At 32.8% G+C, this 19,240-nt stretch overlaps 3 protein-coding genes across 3 annotated transcripts; 1 reads left to right on the forward strand and 2 right to left on the reverse strand.

Annotated features, from left to right (window-relative positions):
- Positions 1-11,859: 11,859 nt before the first annotated feature.
- On the reverse strand, positions 11,860-14,939 carry K444DRAFT_602048 (uncharacterized protein). The gene is made up of 2 exons (XM_024878709.1): positions 12,930-14,939; positions 11,860-12,778 (listed from the first exon to the last, which is right to left on the reverse strand). The coding sequence occupies exons 1-2, from the start codon at positions 14,450-14,452 to the stop codon at positions 12,181-12,183; spliced, it is 2,121 nt and encodes a 706-aa protein (XP_024728553.1). The 5' UTR covers positions 14,453-14,939; the 3' UTR covers positions 11,860-12,180.
- Positions 14,940-15,989: 1,050 nt separating this feature from the next.
- On the forward strand, positions 15,990-17,172 carry K444DRAFT_602052 (uncharacterized protein). Its single transcript, XM_024878710.1, has 3 exons — positions 15,990-16,292; positions 16,348-16,773; positions 16,867-17,172. Exons 1-3 carry the CDS (start codon positions 16,095-16,097, stop codon positions 16,996-16,998), a joined length of 756 nt encoding a protein of 251 aa, XP_024728554.1. The 5' UTR covers positions 15,990-16,094; the 3' UTR covers positions 16,999-17,172.
- Positions 17,173-17,200: 28 nt separating this feature from the next.
- On the reverse strand, positions 17,201-18,699 carry K444DRAFT_620732 (HSP20-like chaperone; the record flags this gene model as incomplete). The annotated part of the gene is made up of 1 exon (XM_024881770.1): positions 17,201-18,699. A coding segment is annotated over exon 1 (1,043 nt), but the record flags the coding sequence as incomplete, so codon positions are not given.
- Between the last annotated feature and the right edge of the window lie 541 nt (positions 18,700-19,240).

Consider the following 19,240-nt stretch of genomic DNA (forward strand, 5'->3'; position numbering starts at 1 on the left):
TAAGCTTCCGGAATTAATAAGAATATATCCGGTATTTCATATAAAGAAGCTATATAAAGATCTAGGTAATCTCCTTTCCGGATAAGTAAATCCGGAGCCTCTGCTATTAGAACTATAAGACAGGGAAACGGAATATAAAGTTCAAGAGATATAAGTAGTAAAACTACTTTATAGGAAGCTAAAGTACTGAGTCTAGTAGAAAGGATAAGACCCAGATCCGGAGTAATATCCTGCTTCCTTATTAAGTAATAGTATTCTAGCTCTTTAGAGCTTCTATAATAAGAACCCCAAATAGCTAGAACTGCCCCAGAATCTCTTTTATTAGTTAGACTATACCAAGAACAATATATTACCGGAACTATATAATACAGACGGAAATTCTTTAAAATTATATATAAAAGGCCCTGGCCTTTAATATATAACCTATAATTTGGAAATTTAATAGGGACTTTCAAAGCTTAGAAATAAGCTTATTTTAAGGAGAGGGAGTAATATTACAATTATTATAATATATAGTACTAGTAGGGATTAGACTAGAGCTAGAGAGGTATCTGGTATCTAAGCGAGGCATTTATAGTTACCTGATTATTATATATAATCCCGAGCTTAAGCTAGTATATGGGCCCGTATATAGCTTGTAATTATTTAGATCCGAGGCTCCTTTAGAATCTTCTTCTCTCTTTAGCTTTGAATTATTGAAATAGAAATAGTCTAATTATACTTTCTAGGCCCTAGATCTTATACTCATAATATAATTAGTCTAGATAATATAGAAATAGAAGCTAGTAGGGTTATAACTATTAGGAAATAGCTAGTTCTAAAAAATAATATCTAAGAAATCTAAGTATTTCTAGGTTTTACTAATTTCTATTAAAAGTTTATTTATAAATATTTCAGAATAATAAAAGAATTAACTAATTTATTAAAAACTAGTAGAAATCTATAATATTATTTTAACTAGATAAATAAAATAAATAGAACTTTTAAAAAGCTATAAATTATATTTATAATAGTACTAATTCTTTATTATTTTAATCTAGCTTTAAAGATTTATATAGAAATAAATACTTTAAAATTTATAATTATAGATATAATTTTCTAGCTTTTTAATAAAAGAATAGAAGTCAGGTAATATCCTATTATTTTTTATTTAAAAAAGATAACTATAATTATTAGTTTATTAGAAATATATAATACTATTATATAAATATAGAAATATTATTTATATAAGATTAGTAAAGTTATTATTTAGAAATAGAAATTATAGTATTATAGTATTAATATATAATCCCTAAATCTATTAAGCCTAAAAGAATCTAGTTTATTAGTCGAATTACTAATAGAATATAAGGTTATATAACTATATCTCGTATTTTATATTCTATTATCTATTACTTATATCCTATATCTTATATCCCGTAACTATATATATAACTTTTAGAGAAATAGCTATACTAATACTAGAAACTTTCTAAAAATACAAAAAATAATATTTCCTTTTAATTATATATAAATTCTCTAATCTAGTCTAATACTAGATTTTCTAAATACTTATATATTTATATTATTTCTAAGGTTTTAGTTATATACTAAAGACTATAGCCTTTTATATATAACTTCTCCTTTTATAATATTCTTCTATCCTATATATCTATTTTCTATCCTATCTATATTTAACCTATTCTTTTATATCTAATTATATAGTATTTGTATTAATTAGGTATTTAAGGATATTTATTAGCTTCGATTTTATTATAAAATTAGTAGGATTCGATTTTTTTTTAATTTATTTAACTTCTATAATTTCTTATTATTTATATATCTAGTAAAGATATATTATATTAATTATTAGGTATTTTTCTCAAATAGTATCTAATTTAATAAGGTATTTATATAACGATTTTAAATTCGTATAAATAACTAGTAATAATTTTATTTCTAGTATTCTATTAATTATAGATTTAATTAAAGTACTTATATTAAAACTATAAGCTATATTATAAAGTTTCGAAACTAGAATACTTCTAGTAACTTTCTTGTATTTAGTAAAGAACTAGTAAATAATATTAATATATCTAGTTCTATTTACTAGAACTAGAATATATCCGATTTAGGAAAAGAGATCTTTATTATTTATAAAAATAATTAAATATAAGAATTTCTTTATTAGCTTTATAAATTTCAGTTTTCTAGTAATATTCTTAATTTACTATTAAATATACTTATTAAATACCTTTATATTAGTTTCCGAGGATTTAATAGCTTAAATAGTAATTAATAGGTTATATAAAGCTTCTAGTTAATAGACTAATATAATATATATTTTTTTATATATTAGATAATATATTAGTTCTTAATAGAGAGATTTTAATAAATAGTATTCCTATTACTTATAATAGTAATATTCTTTATAAAAATAGTTCGGAGGTTCTTATACTAGTATTCTTATATAAGAGTAATTCTAGTAGTATCTATATAAATAATATCTTTATTAAATTTGAGATTATAATTAAAAGTAAAGAATTTATATTTTTTAGTTAAGAATTTAGCCTTATAAAGCTTTAGTTATTTTATTTTTATAAAATTATTAGTTTTAATAAATAGGGTATTATTAGTTTAAAAGCCAATAATTTCAAAGAGTTATTTACTATAGAATAAATAAGAGTTATAAGTTAATTATTTTATAAAGAGCTTATTAATATAATAGGAATAGTAAGTTTTAAACTAGTAATTCCCAGCTTCCGGTATATTATATAGTAGTTTTATAACCTTTAGAATAGAATTATTCTTTAGATTTAACTTTCTAGTAAGCTTATAGAATAAGTTAATATAGAAATTATAATTAAATAAGGTTATTAATTAGATATAAGCTTATAAGATATTATATAAATATAATTTTATAATATCTATTATTATAATAATAATAATACTAAGGATAATTCTCTAGCTAATATATTAGATAATAAGTAATTATATTAATACTATATATTTCTTATTATTATTATAAGCTTAGATAACTAATCTCGATTTCTTAAGCTTTTTCTCTATATTTTTATTTTTAATCTTATTAATAAACCGGGAATTAAAAATATATATCTCTTTTAGTATCTGAAATCTAAAAGTAACCTTAAATATTGTGAGGTGTTTATTAGTAGGTAATAAGACAATAGAATAAATTAGTATATTATGAAACCATGGTATTAAATTCAGTATAGAACTAATCTCTGTCCCTCCTGTAAGGTTTAGAGAAGCCCCCTCTAAATAGGAGGCCCCGATGGCATATATATAATTAGTAATTTATAAGCCTAATATATATGATATAAATAGTAGTTAGTTGGGATATTGAAGGGCCGCCAATCTCCCTAATTAACACCCGCGACATCCGAGGTTCGTCACATGCCCTTAAGTCACGTGCGACCCTGCACACATCACAAATATATTCTTTTCTAAAAAACTAGTAATTTTAATTTAATAGGAATTCTTATATAGTTCGTTATTCTATAGGAATACTATAATATTCGGGATTTTATAAGGGTATTCTTTATTATATTTTAGTAGAATAGTAAAAGGAATTATACCTGTATTACTTTTAGCTTTATTATTAAATTCGGAAACAGGTTTAGATTCAGGGCTATTAGTAATAACCTTAATATCTCCTATATAAAAGGGCTTTATAGAAATTAAATAAAAGGTAATATTATTATATAATAGAGCTAATATATAGTTCTTTCTATTAATAGCTACTAGCTTATATAATTTATCCTAATTATTAAATTAACTAGTATTTCCTTTATACTAAATAAGAATATTCGAATTCAGGAATAGTTTATAAATATTAGTAATACTAGAACTATTTCAGGTATTTAAAGTATTTATAATTTAATATCTAGCTTAAAGCTTCTAAATTTCTACTATTACTTTTTTGAGTATTATTAATTACTATAATATAATAGATAATAGGATATTATATTCGGTTATTTAAAATAAAGTACTATAAACCAAAAGAATTAGAATAATATTATTAGGTTCTATAGAGTTATTAATAGTCTTAAAAGCTATTTAAAGTATAATATTCTTATTAATTCTATTAATTTTAGCTATAATAATAAGATAGATATATTAGATTAGGCTATAATAGTATTTTATAATTCTAATAGAATTATAAACTTCTATAGGAATAATCTTAACCTTAGTTCCTATAGTATTTATAAGCTAAATAAACTCCTTACTAGTAAACTACTTTCCGGTATTTACTATAATCTAATTAAAAAGGTTTAAATAGTTATTAATCTAGTATTATTTAAATATATTCCAGATATATATTATACTAATATTCTAGAATTATTAGCTAGCTTAATATCAAGTACTTTTATTAATAATATAGAATATAAACTTATTAGAAATATAGAAAATATTAATAATAATAGAATAATTAAAGCTAATATTATCTTTTAGGTTAAATTTAAATTATCCAAATAATTAGTTATATTTCTAGTATTATTTATAGTATTTTATAAGATATTTAAAAGCTTCTATATTAATATTATAGCCTATTTATTCTAGTATATTTTAAAGCTTACTAATAGATAAATAACCAAAATAATAATATAGATATTATAATTTAACTTTTATAAGAAAACAGGAGTTATAAATAAAGGATTTGGAAATAAAGCCTTATAATATAATATTTCAAAGCAAGAAAGAATATCTAAAATATTATATTATAAATATATATTTTCTAGTAAAAGTAATAAGATAATTAATAAGATTATTAAAGTAAATCCTTAGCTTATCTATATTAGCTAAATTAAATAAAAATAAAGTCTTTAAAGATATAATATAGAATTATACTTATCTAATTAATATACTTATTATTATAGATCTAATAGAAGATATAGATCTAATATTAAACTAAATATTAATTTAATCTTTAGTAGTTTTATTAAGTTTAATACTATTATTAATTTACTAGAGAGTTTGGAATTAGTTAGAACTAGTAGTTAAATATCTAGAGGCTCTAGTATTAATTATAATTTTATAAAAGTAGTAAGTATTATATCTTAATATACTATTAATTATAAAAGTCTAAATGTTTTCTATTAAAGGTTTAATAGGTTCTAAGGTATGATTTTTACCTATTATCTAGTATATAAGGAAAAGGGAAATAAGGTTATCTATAAAAGTATTAGCTATAGTTATTAATAAAGTAAGAGTAATAAAAGTAGCTAAAAAGCTCTTAATTAAAATAAAATAGAAATCTGAGTAATATTTCTCTTCTTTATCCGTTTCTACTAATAAAGCCTTAAAAGTATTATTTACTAATTTATTCTTATTATTTTTATTACCCTTTTTATTTTTGGCTTTAGTAATATACTATATATAAGTATTACTAAAGTATTTATTAAAATTATAAATATTTTGGAATCTGAACTAATAGATATTTCTATTTCTAAATTAAGCCTTTTTAGTCTTTTATTTCTTTAGTATATATTTCTATAAGCGGTATTCGGGTTTCTTATATATAAAATATAACTTTAGAATATAATTATTATAATTATAGGACTTAAAGTAATTATTACAGGTTTTAAAATTATAGCTGAATTCGTATTAATAATTTCCGGAGAAATAATAGTTTAAAGAATTCTGAGAATAATATTATTAATTAGTAAAAAAGGTTTTGGAATTAGCTTATTATTTGCTTTTATATATAATAATAGATAATTAGAGCTTATTAATAAACTGGCCGAAATTTATAAAAAGGTCTAAGATTATATATTTATATATCCGGGAGTTTTAGTAAAAGGTAATAATCTTATTATAAAGGAATTCGGTATTTTATAAATTAGGTATAAAACTATACTATAGTTAATATAGTTTATTAATTAGTAATTAAATAGTCTTAAATATTGTTTTTTCCGGAAATTTAGCTATTATAAAAGCTAATATAATAGTATTTCATTTATCTAAATTTCGATATTTAAATCCAGGACCTTTAAAAAAGCTATAGATATTAATATAAGCCTTTTTATATATATATTAAAAGAGCTAGTTATTATAGAAATAGTCTTAAGCTAGTTCTTTTAATATAATAGAAAAAGCTCGTATTAATACCTTTTATAAAAGCTCTATATATTAATAGATATTAAGGAAAATAGTAAATTTATAATTAAAATTACTATTAGATCTATTATACTTTTATTCTTTAGTATAGATCTTAATAACTTCCCTAATAAGTTTTATAATTAAAAGAAATTAAGAGTTATTTAAATATAGTTATAGTAATAATAGTAATAGAAATATATTATTTGTTTTTAGAGCTTTTATATTAGTATATAAATCTAATAGAAATATAGAATATAGTAATAGAAAAGGTAATAATAGTATAGAAATATTAAAAATAATAGGTTCTAGATATTTATTTTTTATAAAAGTAATAAAGCCTAATAGAATTAGTCTTTTAATAAGATCTAGTCTAGTTACTAATATATTTTTATTTAATTATATATATTATTTATTTTCTTTTATAATAGTATATAAAATATTTATAATAGTATTAATATTATTATTCTATTATATAAATATATTACTATACTAAAAGGTCTTATATAAATATAGTATTTCTAGGAATTCGAATTTATTAAAGTTTCCTTAATAAATAAAGTCCTTAAAGTTATATTTAAATAGCTTCTAAAGATTATTATTAACTATTTTATAAAAAATATATTAAAATAACTTAGTATTTAAGAATTTAGTTATTTTATCTATTTTAGTAAAGTTTAGATTAATTCTATATTTCTATTTTTTTACTAATTTCTTAAAATTATTATTATTTATAAAATAATTGAATTAAATAAATCTAATAAAAGAATTATTTATTATAATATATTCTACTATTATATATTCTATAGGCTTATATCTAGTTTAAAATATAGTAGTTTATAAAAAGAATAGGTTTATAAAAAGAAGAGTAGTTTATAAAATAAATAGTTTATAATAGATATTATATTTAAAATAAAAATTTTATCTATAATAAGAAATTTAGAAAATGAAATTTAAAAAATAAAATATCGAGATTCCGGAAGAATTTAATAGTTCTAAAATTTAAAAACTCCAGAAATTCAAAAAAAGGTAGTTTTTAAAAGAGTTTTATAGAAGTTAAATAGAAATAGAATAGGATAGTTAAATAACTAACTATTTTAGTACTTGGTAAGATTAAGTACTCTTTCTATTTATATAACCGAATTATAGATAATAGGACTAATAGATATTTTCTTCTTTAATATAATATAATTAGGCCTTAGTAAGATCAAGTATTTTTCTTATTTATATAACTAAATTATAAATAATAGAATTAATAATTGTTTTTTCTTTAATTAGAATAATAGCTTTATTCCTAAATAACCGAATTTTAGGTAAATATAGCTTAATTCTTTCTAATTTATATATATAAATAGATCTTATTCTAATCTAAATATAAACTAATTAGTATTAGTTTACTAGAAATATATAATACTATTATATAGGTATAGAAGTACTATTTATATAAAATTAGTAAAGTTATTATTTAGAAATAGGAATTATAGTATTATAGTATTAATATATAATTTCTAAATTTATTAAATCTAAAAGAATCTAGTTTACTAGTTAAATTACTAATAGGATATAAGGTTATATAACTATATCCCGTATTCTATATTCTATTACCTATATCTTATTATCTATTATTTATATCTCGTATCCCGTATCTTATAACTATATATATAACTCCTAGAGAAATAGCTATATTAATAATAATTGAGAATAGATATAAAATATATAATTCTAAGCTCTTAGCTATTATTCTAGTATTCTATATTTAGTAGTATTATCTAATATATATCTGGTATATTATTATTATTAAAATAGATTATAATAACTTGAAATATTTTATAACTAAAAGAAAACTAAATAGTTAATAGATAAAATAGATAGAGAAGCTAGCTATTTTCGATTTTATCTTAAAATACTAGCCGGAATATAGTAATTTTATTAATAGGCTATTAAAAAGGCTAGACTTTATAATAAATATAAATAAAAATATTTTATTACCTATATTTTATAATAAACTATAGAATATAGAATAGAAAGCTTTATAAATAATAATAATAGGATATTATATTATTCCTATAATATTATAATTTAAGATCTAGAAAAAAGGAGATAAATATTCCTTAATTAGTAAGATATTAAGAAATTCCAAAAGAGAAGTTTATTTTAATAATAAAATAGTATTAGAAATATTATTACTTAAGCCTATTATTAATATAATTAGTTATAAATAGTATATATTATGAATTCTAGTTATATAAATAGCTAGATTCGAAATAATATATAAGAAAGGCAGAAAAATACTATTTAAACTATTATTATAGTACTAAAGGCTTAATTTATTAGTATAATACTAGTAATATAAATAGTTCTTAAAAGAAATCTTTATTAGAGCTATTAAGATTTAAGAACTTAATATATCTAGATTATTAAAATATCGGGATACTATTTATATACTAAATAAGCCGGTTTTTAAAAAAGAATTACTATAAACTAATTATAATAATCCTATAAATAGGTATTTTAATACTAGTAAGATATTAGAGATTTTTTAGAAAAAGTACTTTTAGTAAAATATATAAAAAAATATAAAAGATTATATTAGAACTTGCTTTATATATTAATAGACTAAAATAAAGAAATATTTATTATATAGTATATTTAGTTTGTTTTCCCTTTTTTTTAAGCTATAGTAAGAAATTACTATAGATTTTATTATAGAACTATTCTCTTTTAGGTTTTATAATAAGGTATATAATTCTATACTTATTATTATTAATAAATATATAAAAATAGTATAATATATTTCAATTATTAAGGAAATCTCGGCTCTTGAATTAGTAAAGCTATTTATATATTATATTATTAAAGACTTTAATATACCTATAAATATAACTTTTAATAAAGGATTTATTTTTATAAGTAAGTTTTAGTTAAGTTTATATTTTTATTTAAAGGTTTAATAATAATTAAGTATAGTATTTCACTTATAAACTAATAGATAAACGGAGAATCTAAACCAAACTCTAGAATAGTATTTAAAGTACTATACTAACTACTAGTAGAATAACTAAATAGTAAAGCTTACTTTTATAGAATTTATATATAATAATTCTATATATTTAATAATAAGAATTTCTTTATTCTATATATTATATAAATTCTATTCTAGTATTAAACTATATATTAAAAATAATATTCTAGAAAGAGAGATACTAGTAATATAGAAAAGAATATAGAGAATTTAAATAAAATAGGAGATATTAGAAAAGTAATAGTAAGAAATAATAAATATATAGAAAAAGTACTATAATAAGAAATATATTAATAAGGAATTTAATATATATAATAAAGTTATATTTTATATAAAGAATATTTAATAGTTATAATCTAGTATAAAGCTAGTAAATAGATATCTTGGTTCCTTTAAAATTCTAGAAGTTATAGATATATATAAATAGATATATTACTTGAAATTACTATTATTATATTAGATTTATAATATTTTCTATATTTCTCTTTTAGAACTATAGTATTTATAAGCTAATATTATAGTAGAACTAGAACTAGTCGAGATTAAAAATAAAGAAGAATTCGAGATAGAATCTATTATAGTTTATAGAAAAGATAAAAAAGAAAGAAAGTATTTTATTTATTAAAAGAACTATTTATTAGTAAATAATATATAAGAACTATTAAATAATCTAGAAAATATAACTCAAGAATTATAAGAATATTTAGAAAAGAATAATATTATAATACTATTAGCTAAATAAAAATATAAAAAATAAATACTTTTATTAGAAAACTATTAAAAACTATATAAAAATTATTAAGAATTCTAAAAACTCTAATTTCTATATCCTATAAATATTCTATTCTTATAACTACTTTCTATTATTCTTATTATTATTCTTATTAGGATTCTTTCGAGAAATAGGTAGTAAATTGGCCTATAAAGCTATTAGCTATTAGTAAGAAATAAGAAAGAAGTAAATTTATTTAATATTAAAAAATATTAATTATATTATTAAAAATACTTTATACTTATATTAAGCTAGTAAGAATTACTTAATCTATTTCTTGAATTATTAAAGGAATCTATTAGCTTTAAATAATAGCTTTAATATAAGAAGTATATACCGTTTAGTATAGAAGAAAAGTAGTAATAGCCTTCTCTTTTTCGGATAAAGAATAGAAAAAATACTTATATATATTAATAGCTTAAAAAAGGCAGTTTAATTATATTATATATATTTGAGGAACCTTAAATAGTATTAGAATAGGGAATAAATAAAGGAAATTATAACTTATAGGATTATATTTCTTATTCTTAGAATAGTAGTAATTATATACCGAGTAATTATTACTCTTAATATAAGTAAGGTCGGAAAACTTAGTAATATTCTTGGAATATTAAAGGTAGTAAGGGCAAATTAAAGATATAGGAGTATTAGCTAAACGGGTAGTAATAGGCTAATAAATACCAAGAGAAGTATTTATCTTAATAGATAAAGAAATAGAAGAGGGAATTAGAAGAGAACTTAAATAAAGCTTAAATAAAGCTTAAAGGAGCTTAAAAGAGCTTGAAGAAGGCTTAAAGAAGGAAGGCAAGAAACGAGAAGAAGCTGGGTATAGTATTATAGTTAAGGAAAGGGAAGATTAGTTAATAGGAAAAGAGAGGCCTTTTTATAATACCCTTTCCCCAAATAGTAATTACGAATTCGGAACCGGCTCTATACTAGGAATATCCAGAAAATTCTAAAAAAGGGATTTATAAACGAACTAGAAGATCGGATTAACTTTTCCAAGCTCTTGGGCCTATAGAGTAATAATTTATTCGCAAATAGAGGCTAAGTTGGGATTTACGAACTAATTAGAAGACCGGAAGAGCTTCTTGTCTAATAGTATATACTATACCCGTATTACCTTTGCGAGAGGGAATCGCCAGAGGCAATTTGCGGATTAGCTGGGCAGGGTTAGTAAACTATATCCTCAAGTCTATTACCTGGCATAATAATGGGGCAATTATAGAGAGTCTTTAGGAAGGACTAATGGCCGGAAAGGTTTCAGGGGATTATTTATAAAGCTATTTGCAGTTCTCTCAGGCCTCTTGGGGATAAGGGCCCAGAGGGGGGGTTAATGTAATGGGTATACGTAACGGCATATAAACAGGTATCAGATGTTATAGATCTAGTTTCCTATTTTAGGTAAAGCTTGCAATCGGAATCGTACGGGCGATCGGAATCGTACGGATCGCATGGGATCGTATTTCCTAGTTAAGTAAAGTGCTTCGCAGGCTTGGCTAAGTACTAGGGAATATATAGGGAGACGCTCCTAGCTTTGGAAAGGGGCATCAATTAGTCTTTTGTTGGAATCAACTCTTGGAATCAGTTACACTTGCAAGCGTCACTCTGCAGCTTACTTACCTTGACTACTTGTGCATCACCCTGCTATTACGTGCCTCACACGGCACGACCCATTAGCTTGCCACAACCGTAATTTTTCACCACTGCAAATCGAATACCAATAGAGAATTAGCTGAAGAATAAAGTAATATCAATTTTAATAAAAAAAATTAGGTAGGCGGAGTTTAAATTTCATACTCTGTGTTTTCTTCTCGGCACGGTTGGTTTCTCGTTACGTATGGATGGACGTTATTTATTTACAACTGTTGTTTCCTCGGACTTCGAAAAGTAGCCTCGGCTCTGGCTACCACCGTGACAACTTTGGAGCGTTGGAATCACGTCGCACTGAGATTGTTCGATTCATGGGTTTTAATTAAAAGTTAAGTAAAAGCCCCCATCTGCCAGTATAATAGTGGTCACCAAAAGGGCAGCAAGTCAGGGAGCAATCCAAAGTAGTATTGTGACTGAAACTTGAAGAAGCAAGTGAGTCGTGGGAGGTGCGAAGCCTTATGGGCTTGCGCACGGACCACGCGCACGCACGTGCTCGCTAGGATGCTTGGGCACTCTATGACAGCCAGGTTCCAGGTATCATCCATGCTCGGCCGTTAATTCCTTCCCACATAACATGCCTATCAAGAAAGTACTCATACGGCAAAGCCGACAAACGCGACAAAAGAAACGCTTCCTAATAGATCGGTCGCCCTTCCTGCCACTTCATTTGTACCACTTCTGGTCCATCATCCATTCCCGAGACGGGCGAGCTCATATCACCATCACCGTAGAAGGAAACTCTTCCACTCTTTCGTCGCTTCGCACCCTCACCACTGCCAAAGCTACCTATTGCGCCAATCCACTCCCAAGCTCTAGAGATCTCGCCATTTCTCGCCTCACGTTGAGATGCTCGCACGTTTGCGTTCATCTCGACTACTTTCTTGACTCGGTTCCACAGCGCCTCACGTTTCTTGATGCTGTGTTCATCACGCAGGACATCGTCTCTCATCTGCCCGATACTGATCCAAGATTCGTAGCCTTCTTTATCTTGAGCATGGAGGGCTGCTTGTTCAGCTAATCTGTCCAGAGTGAGAGACACGAGGTGAGGGATAGCGGCATTAGCAGCCGAGCGAGAGGAGATGATGTGGCGGACGTAGAGGATGAGAGAGGAGAGGGCGGCTAGAGAAGCAATTTGGAGGCGATGTCGTGCCAGAGTGAGTCGGAAGGATCGTCGGATGGCGCAGGAGAGGGGGAGTCTTGCGAGTGAGGTACTGATGAGGAGCTTGCGGTGTCTGTGGAGGGGACAAGGAACCTGGTTAGTGGGTTCTGTGTCAGATTGTATGTAGTTGTAGCGGGGAGTAGGAGGATGAAAGTACAGCGCGATAAGAAGGCAAAACATCCGCCAAGAGCAAGGGGTAAAATGAGTATGAGAAAATAACTTACCCATCAGCAACACTGACAACCTCATCTCTCCCCTGGATTTCTCCAATAGCACCACCCCAAAGTTCCTCAAACTCCGCTTCACTCATCCCCTTTCTTCTCTTCTTACTGACTTCCTTCTTCAACTCCTCTGCATCAATCTCGACAGTCGGCTCCGGAGATCCAGCCGAATCCGTCAGTTCACCACACTCAAACTTCGCTCTTCGCTCTCTCAATTCTTCCACAGCACGGTCAGCGACTGCCTTGACTCTGCGCACCTTCTCTCCATCTGGTTCACAGGTAGGCGGAAGAGGAACCAATCCACCCAAAGAGAAAGGATGCGCCTTGAGGACGAAATCGGTTTCGCATTGAGTCTCGAAATTCTCTAAGCAATAAGCATGCTGAGGGCAGAGTTCACATTCTGGTTCTGCGACAACCTTGATCCAGTCAGGTACCACGATTGGCGTCCCTGCGATTTCCGTGGGAATGATTGCCTTGGCATCTCTACCAACGCCACAGTATCCCACAGCAATCTTTTCTTGCCTATACCAAGTAGCATAACCACCAAGCAGAGTAATAATAGCCATCCAAATAGGCCCCTTCTTGCTGATGCCACGAGATTGTCGTCTCTTGGGTCTGAGTGGACCAACGGCATTGATTCCATTGGCTGCTCTCTCTCGCACCAACTCCATTTGCTCTTCGGGTGTGAACTCCTCGTTGGCTTCAACACCGTTCTCGTCCACGTCTTTCATGCCATTCAGTGTGCTGACTGGAATCTCGAATGTCGCTGAGGTAGGCGGATGAATACCATCTTCTGCTTTCGGCCGAGGGGTAGTTTTTCTCGCCGTGCTGCTCTGACGCCGCGCGGGATCTCTGCTGGCACTGGAGCCTAAGCTCTTTCGCTTTTTCTCCCCACTGCTGTATTCCGGCGGAGGAGAGCTGCCACTCTGAAACGGATTGTCGTACGTAAAGGCAGATTCTCTCCTTGACACACGCGTTCCATCATCCATCTGCTCTAATTTCATCTGCGGAGGAGGTGCAGGTGCAGCTGCAACAGGAGTGGGAGCCTCACTCCTCCGGGATTTCCGGCCAGACTTCTTAACACCATCAAGATCCGTCCCAGACTCGGTTTCGGAAGCTCTAGCATGCTTGCTGCTCGGTCTCGGCGTTCTCTTCATCGGACTCCTCATAGATGGCCCATCTGACTCGCTCTCCTCAGCCTTGACTCTGCCCGAAGGTTTTCTCCCAGACCTAGCCCGTGGTGTCGGAGGCGGTGGCATCAACTCCTCTTCGACCCCAATAGCGCTATCCTGAGAATCCGCATCCGTGATGCCTCTGCTTGTTCTTCTGGCGCGAGCTCGAGCTGCGAGAATCTTGCGTGACTGGGGTAAGACATTGTCGGTGAAAATCTGGATGAGTTGGGGCTTCTTGGCGCCGGAGGGGTAGTCGACGGCGTGGGAGACGAGGATGAATCGAAGGCGAGGGACGGTTAGACTGTTGGGGTCGAAACCCGCCTGCAGGTAGTCAAGACTCTCGGTATCGGACATGTTGATAGCTTTGCTCGGCGATGAGAATCGCAGGAAGGTCGAAATCGTTCAATGAAGAAGATTGCTAAAGGGGATACTGCTCAGCACATGTGGGTCGATGCCCTCTCGATGCTGCGCAAGAGGCAATGTCAGCCCAAAGTTGCGGCGGGCGCAATGACGTAAAAGCTGCTGATCGTAAACAGTCGCCCTTTGTTATCAAGAATGCCAAAATTGCGGCACAGAGCTCGCGCGAAGCAAAGGCCAAAGTTATGGCAACTTTGAGGTCAGCGAAGGAGCGTATTTGAAGATGTAAAAAGCAAAGTTGGGTGGTTGCAGTTGATGGGGAAATAAGGCCTGAGATAGCTTCGTTGTTTGGGCAACTAGGAGTGGAGAGCGGCTAGCGGCGATTTTCAGCAGGCATCACCACTGTGGCGGTGCTGCGCCACATTGAGGGGAGCAACCAAGGAAGTTGTTTGGCAAAGGGAACTTTCCCCTGGGTGGCAAAATGGGAAGAGAAAGGTGAAAAGGTTGTTGTTACTATCCCCCCCCTTGAATACTTACAGTGGGTCCTGGGATAACACCACTCCTGCACTGACCAACTCAAGGGTGTATGGCCAATAGCGATTCTGGAGAGCACCTGATATTTCCTAGTTGGGGGTTATAAACGAGGTTTCAGGGTGGCGTTACTAAAGGACCCACTGTAAGTATTCAAGGGGGGGGATAGTAGTTGGGTAGATTATGAGCCCTAATGAAAATTCTAGACCTTGAGGGTCGGCAAGGTGGCGACTCGACTCCGTCAAGAAGTGAGATGTCGACCAAAAAAGTGTCAACTACCATGAAACGCCACCAAAGATCAAAAGACCGATTGCAAGAGAGTCAAAAGAGGCAAAAGAAATCCCCGGGAACCAAGAAACTTGGCTTGCGCTCAGTTTACTTGTGGCAGAACATCCCTCTGACCGATTAAAGCCGTCCGATATCAAGTTCTTAAGACTTATTGAGATGTTAGACATACTCAATTGCTTAATTCCTGCGCTAGCGAACTAACATACGACTACGAACCTTTGGGTTCTGATCAAAATTTGGCTAATTTAGTTATATACGGCTCCACCACAAATCAAAGGTGGGTCACGCAACACGAAGTAAATAAACCCCCCTTTTAGCGAAGCAGGATCAAAAGCGACATGTCTATTGCCATTCTCCACGACACATTCTCGCGGAAGACTCATAATACTTTCTTTCCAGCACTTGGAACTGGCTGTTGGGATTTCAAGTTAGGTATTTCAAGGCTCCTGTTTAAATGGCCAATTTCCTGGCAGAATGCCATGATCACGTGTTATGACAGTATCTCACCGTAGGCATATCGAGAGTCTTTGTGTGAGTTCTATCCGATAAATCGCTCATCACGCCCATTTGATCTCTGGGGGTGTAACCACCTCCCTTATACAGAAATCTTACATGTCTTGGTATCGCGCCCTTCAATGACAAGATAAAAGGTATGAGTCATCGTTTACGAAGTTGATCTGAACGAGATGTAACCTTGCAATGGAGAAGACATTCCCAAGTACAAGTACCAAGTATATCCTATTACCTGGCCTCTCTTAGCTTCTCCAGTCCCCTTCCTCATATTCTCCACTCCTCTTCCTCACATCCTCAACATTTCAATATGTCCTCCGATATTCCCTCCCCACCTACCAATTCTTTGAAGTCCCCACCCCAAATCCGGCTCATCCCCTGGGATCCCACCTCTCCTGCCCACATCGAGCGACTAGTGCAGCAGCGTCACGCATGCGGATGGGACTGGGAATACATCGAAACATGGAAAGAAAAACAATCAAGCGGACTCTTTAACCTCCAATGGCTCGTTTGTCCCCTTCCTCCTTTCCCTGCCCCCTCTCATTCCTTTATCTCTCCCTTAGGTTCTTGACGCTTCCGACCCCTTGAACGACGCCAAGCTCCTCTCCCACACTTCCAAGTATCCCGAAGAAGCCACCCCCATCGTTGATTCCGCACTTTCCTATGGGGGAAAACCACGTTCAATTCCAGAGCCACAAAAGTCATTCACGCCCATAGGCCACATCTGTCTGGGCTCCGTGTCCCTCACCTCCGTCAACCCGGACTACCTCTCCCCCGACTTCGCCGAAACGGGCTGGTTCTGGATCTCGAATTTCTACGTCAGTCGTGCTCTGCAGGGTTCCGGACTGGGGAGGGCGGCCATGGATGCCGTGGAAGGGATGGCGATTAGTGAGCCGTTGAATGCGAGGGTGTTGGCGCTGAATGCTATTTGTAAGGTTGATGGGGAAAGGGAGGAGAAGTATGGGGCGTTGGGGTTGGTGATTCCGCCGGTAAGTGTTTTGAGAGAGACACGGGTGAGGGGTGAGGGGTGAGGGTGAGGGAGAGGGAGGGAATGAGAGAGGGATGTGCTGACGGAAGAATAGTTTTCTAACCAGGAGTGGTATGAGAGGAGGGGATATAAGGTTTATAAGGATGTGGAGAAGGCCTTCTCGAAGGTAGATAGCGTGGGAAGGGTATGGTATTGGAATGCTGTTTGTTTAAAGAAGGAGATTTGATATTGAGGTGGGTTACGGATCTTCGAACGTGGAACCACAAGAAATGTTTTGTTGTTAGGGTAAGTTCCTGATTACAATTTCACGATGTTCACATGTTTAGCGGCAACAAAACCAGGCGAGAATAGGTTCTAGGTTCACTGAGGTACGCCAAGTTCTTCATTTTCACAGAGTTACAGTAGTCATGCAATCACGTTCAAATTGGGGCAAGAAGAGTTTTTTAATTGCCAGATGGCATTTTTTTTGGGGGATTTTTCAGTGACCTCTCAGGTCATTATGTTACCAAATGTGTTGTGATACAGACAAGGAGAAAAGAAAGCCGAATCCAATCCAATCCAAAACTCCAGCTCAGGCTAGCTGGCCTTGGCTACGGTTCCACCCTATTCAATGTCAACTCTCTTGACCTCAGTCCAGTCCTTCTCAATCTTCGGTACTGTAACGACCAACACGCCATCCTCAAGTTTTGCTGTGATCGCATCTCCATCGACCTCTTCCTTCTCTTCATCTCCAGGTGGTAGCTTGACAGTGCGTTCGAACATCCCCACCTTCCTCTCGCTGGTGGTCAAAGTCTTCAAGAACTCCTCGTCACCGCGTCTGTAAACGACACCTGCGACGTTCAAGACACCCTTGTCTGAATCAAAGTTGACTCCAACGTCTTCCTTCTTTGCACCTGGCAAAGCAAAATGGAGAATGTATGATCTCTCAGTAGAGAAGATGTCGACGGGAGGGGTAAAGGTTTCGCTGTCGGCCTCCTCGGGGACAAGTGTCTCACCTGATCTTTGTGCGCCGGCACCAGCTTGCTCAGCCATGTTGCGGAGTGCTTGGGCCCAGGGGTGCTGGCCGATGGGGTGGTTTTGGAGAGCCTCAAAGATGGGTCTCAGATCGAATGCTCCCATTCCACCTGATGCAGCACCGAATTGTGGAGGCCCTCTGCGTCCGTGAGGCCCGTGTCCATGACGGCCGTGATGTCCCCATCCGCCTCTTGCTCCAAACCCATGTGGACCACCTCTTCCATGGCCATGATGACCTCTGCGGCCACGACGCCCCTCAGGGCGTTCCTCGTTGCTCTCTTCTCCTTCTTTAGCTTCACCCTCGCCCTCGCCCTCGGTGTGTTCCCCCTCAACACCTGAGTCGCGGGCCTCTTCTTCTCCATCACGGTCGCGACGGCAGTGCCGTCCCCTGCATCCGCCGCCCATTCCGCCCATTCCACCTCTGCCTCCCCATCCACCCCTTCCACCAAAGGGAAAGCCGGGGCCATGCATGGGAGGACCCCCAGCTCCAAAGGGACCAGCGCCATGTGGTGGAGGGGAGCCGAAGAAAGGGTGGGCTCCAGGTCCAGGAGCCGTGTGGTCAACACCTGCTCCGTTCTGCTCGAAGCCTCGTAGGAAATCCCAGAAAGGGACTTGTTGATAGTTGTTGTATGCCATGTTTTATGTTTGTGTGTGTGATGATTGTAGTATGTGTTTGTGTTTGTGTGTAGGAGAGTATACTTTTCTTGTGGAAAGATAAAAGTGTGTGAGTTGCAGAGAAAGGAGGTGGGGGACAGGTCATGAGATTTATAGCAAACACCACACCAACCCTAAAGGCAACTTTGCCGCGTAGGCAAGGCTCATAGGCAGCAAGTCGGGTTACGAAGGCAAAAAGCAACCCATCAGACAATAATGCAACACGCAGTCACACAGAATTGATAAGAATGGACTGGAACGCCAAAGCGTGTGATAAGTGGTCGATAGTCAGGCCCCGAGCATGACGCGCGTTGGAGGGAGGGGCCGTTTACGCCACAGCTGGGGAAGCTGTGGCTCACCCCTGCCACTTGTCGTCGCAATCAATGCCCTTTCCCTTCCTTGATGACTCAGAAGTCTCCACCTCATGCCTTCTCTCGGGACCGAGAACTGTCTCGTCATTTTGATTCGTTGTTGTTGCCACTTCAGCAGACCGAAGTGAAACCCGTCCGGAGTTTTGAAATCCCCGAATGCTGCCTGGCCCGAAGGCCCGAGTGCCTCAAAGTCTAGGCAGCATGACATTACATAATCCACGGAGTTTGCCTCCACGCCTTCCTCTCGAGCTCCATCTGGTGACATCTGGAACAACATCACCAAGAAAACGTTCCAGACAGCTCCAGACCAGAGGCTAGGCGAATATCGACGTGCAACAACCCAGATCAGCCCAATCTCCTCCTCTGGGCATTCATGCTAGAAGGGAAGCCACCGTGTTGGCGGCAATCGGGGGATTGTGACACCGGCCC

This window comes from Hyaloscypha bicolor, assembly GCF_002865645.1.
Source record: "Hyaloscypha bicolor E unplaced genomic scaffold K444scaffold_182, whole genome shotgun sequence".
Classification (NCBI taxonomy): domain Eukaryota; kingdom Fungi; phylum Ascomycota; class Leotiomycetes; order Helotiales; family Hyaloscyphaceae; genus Hyaloscypha; species Hyaloscypha bicolor.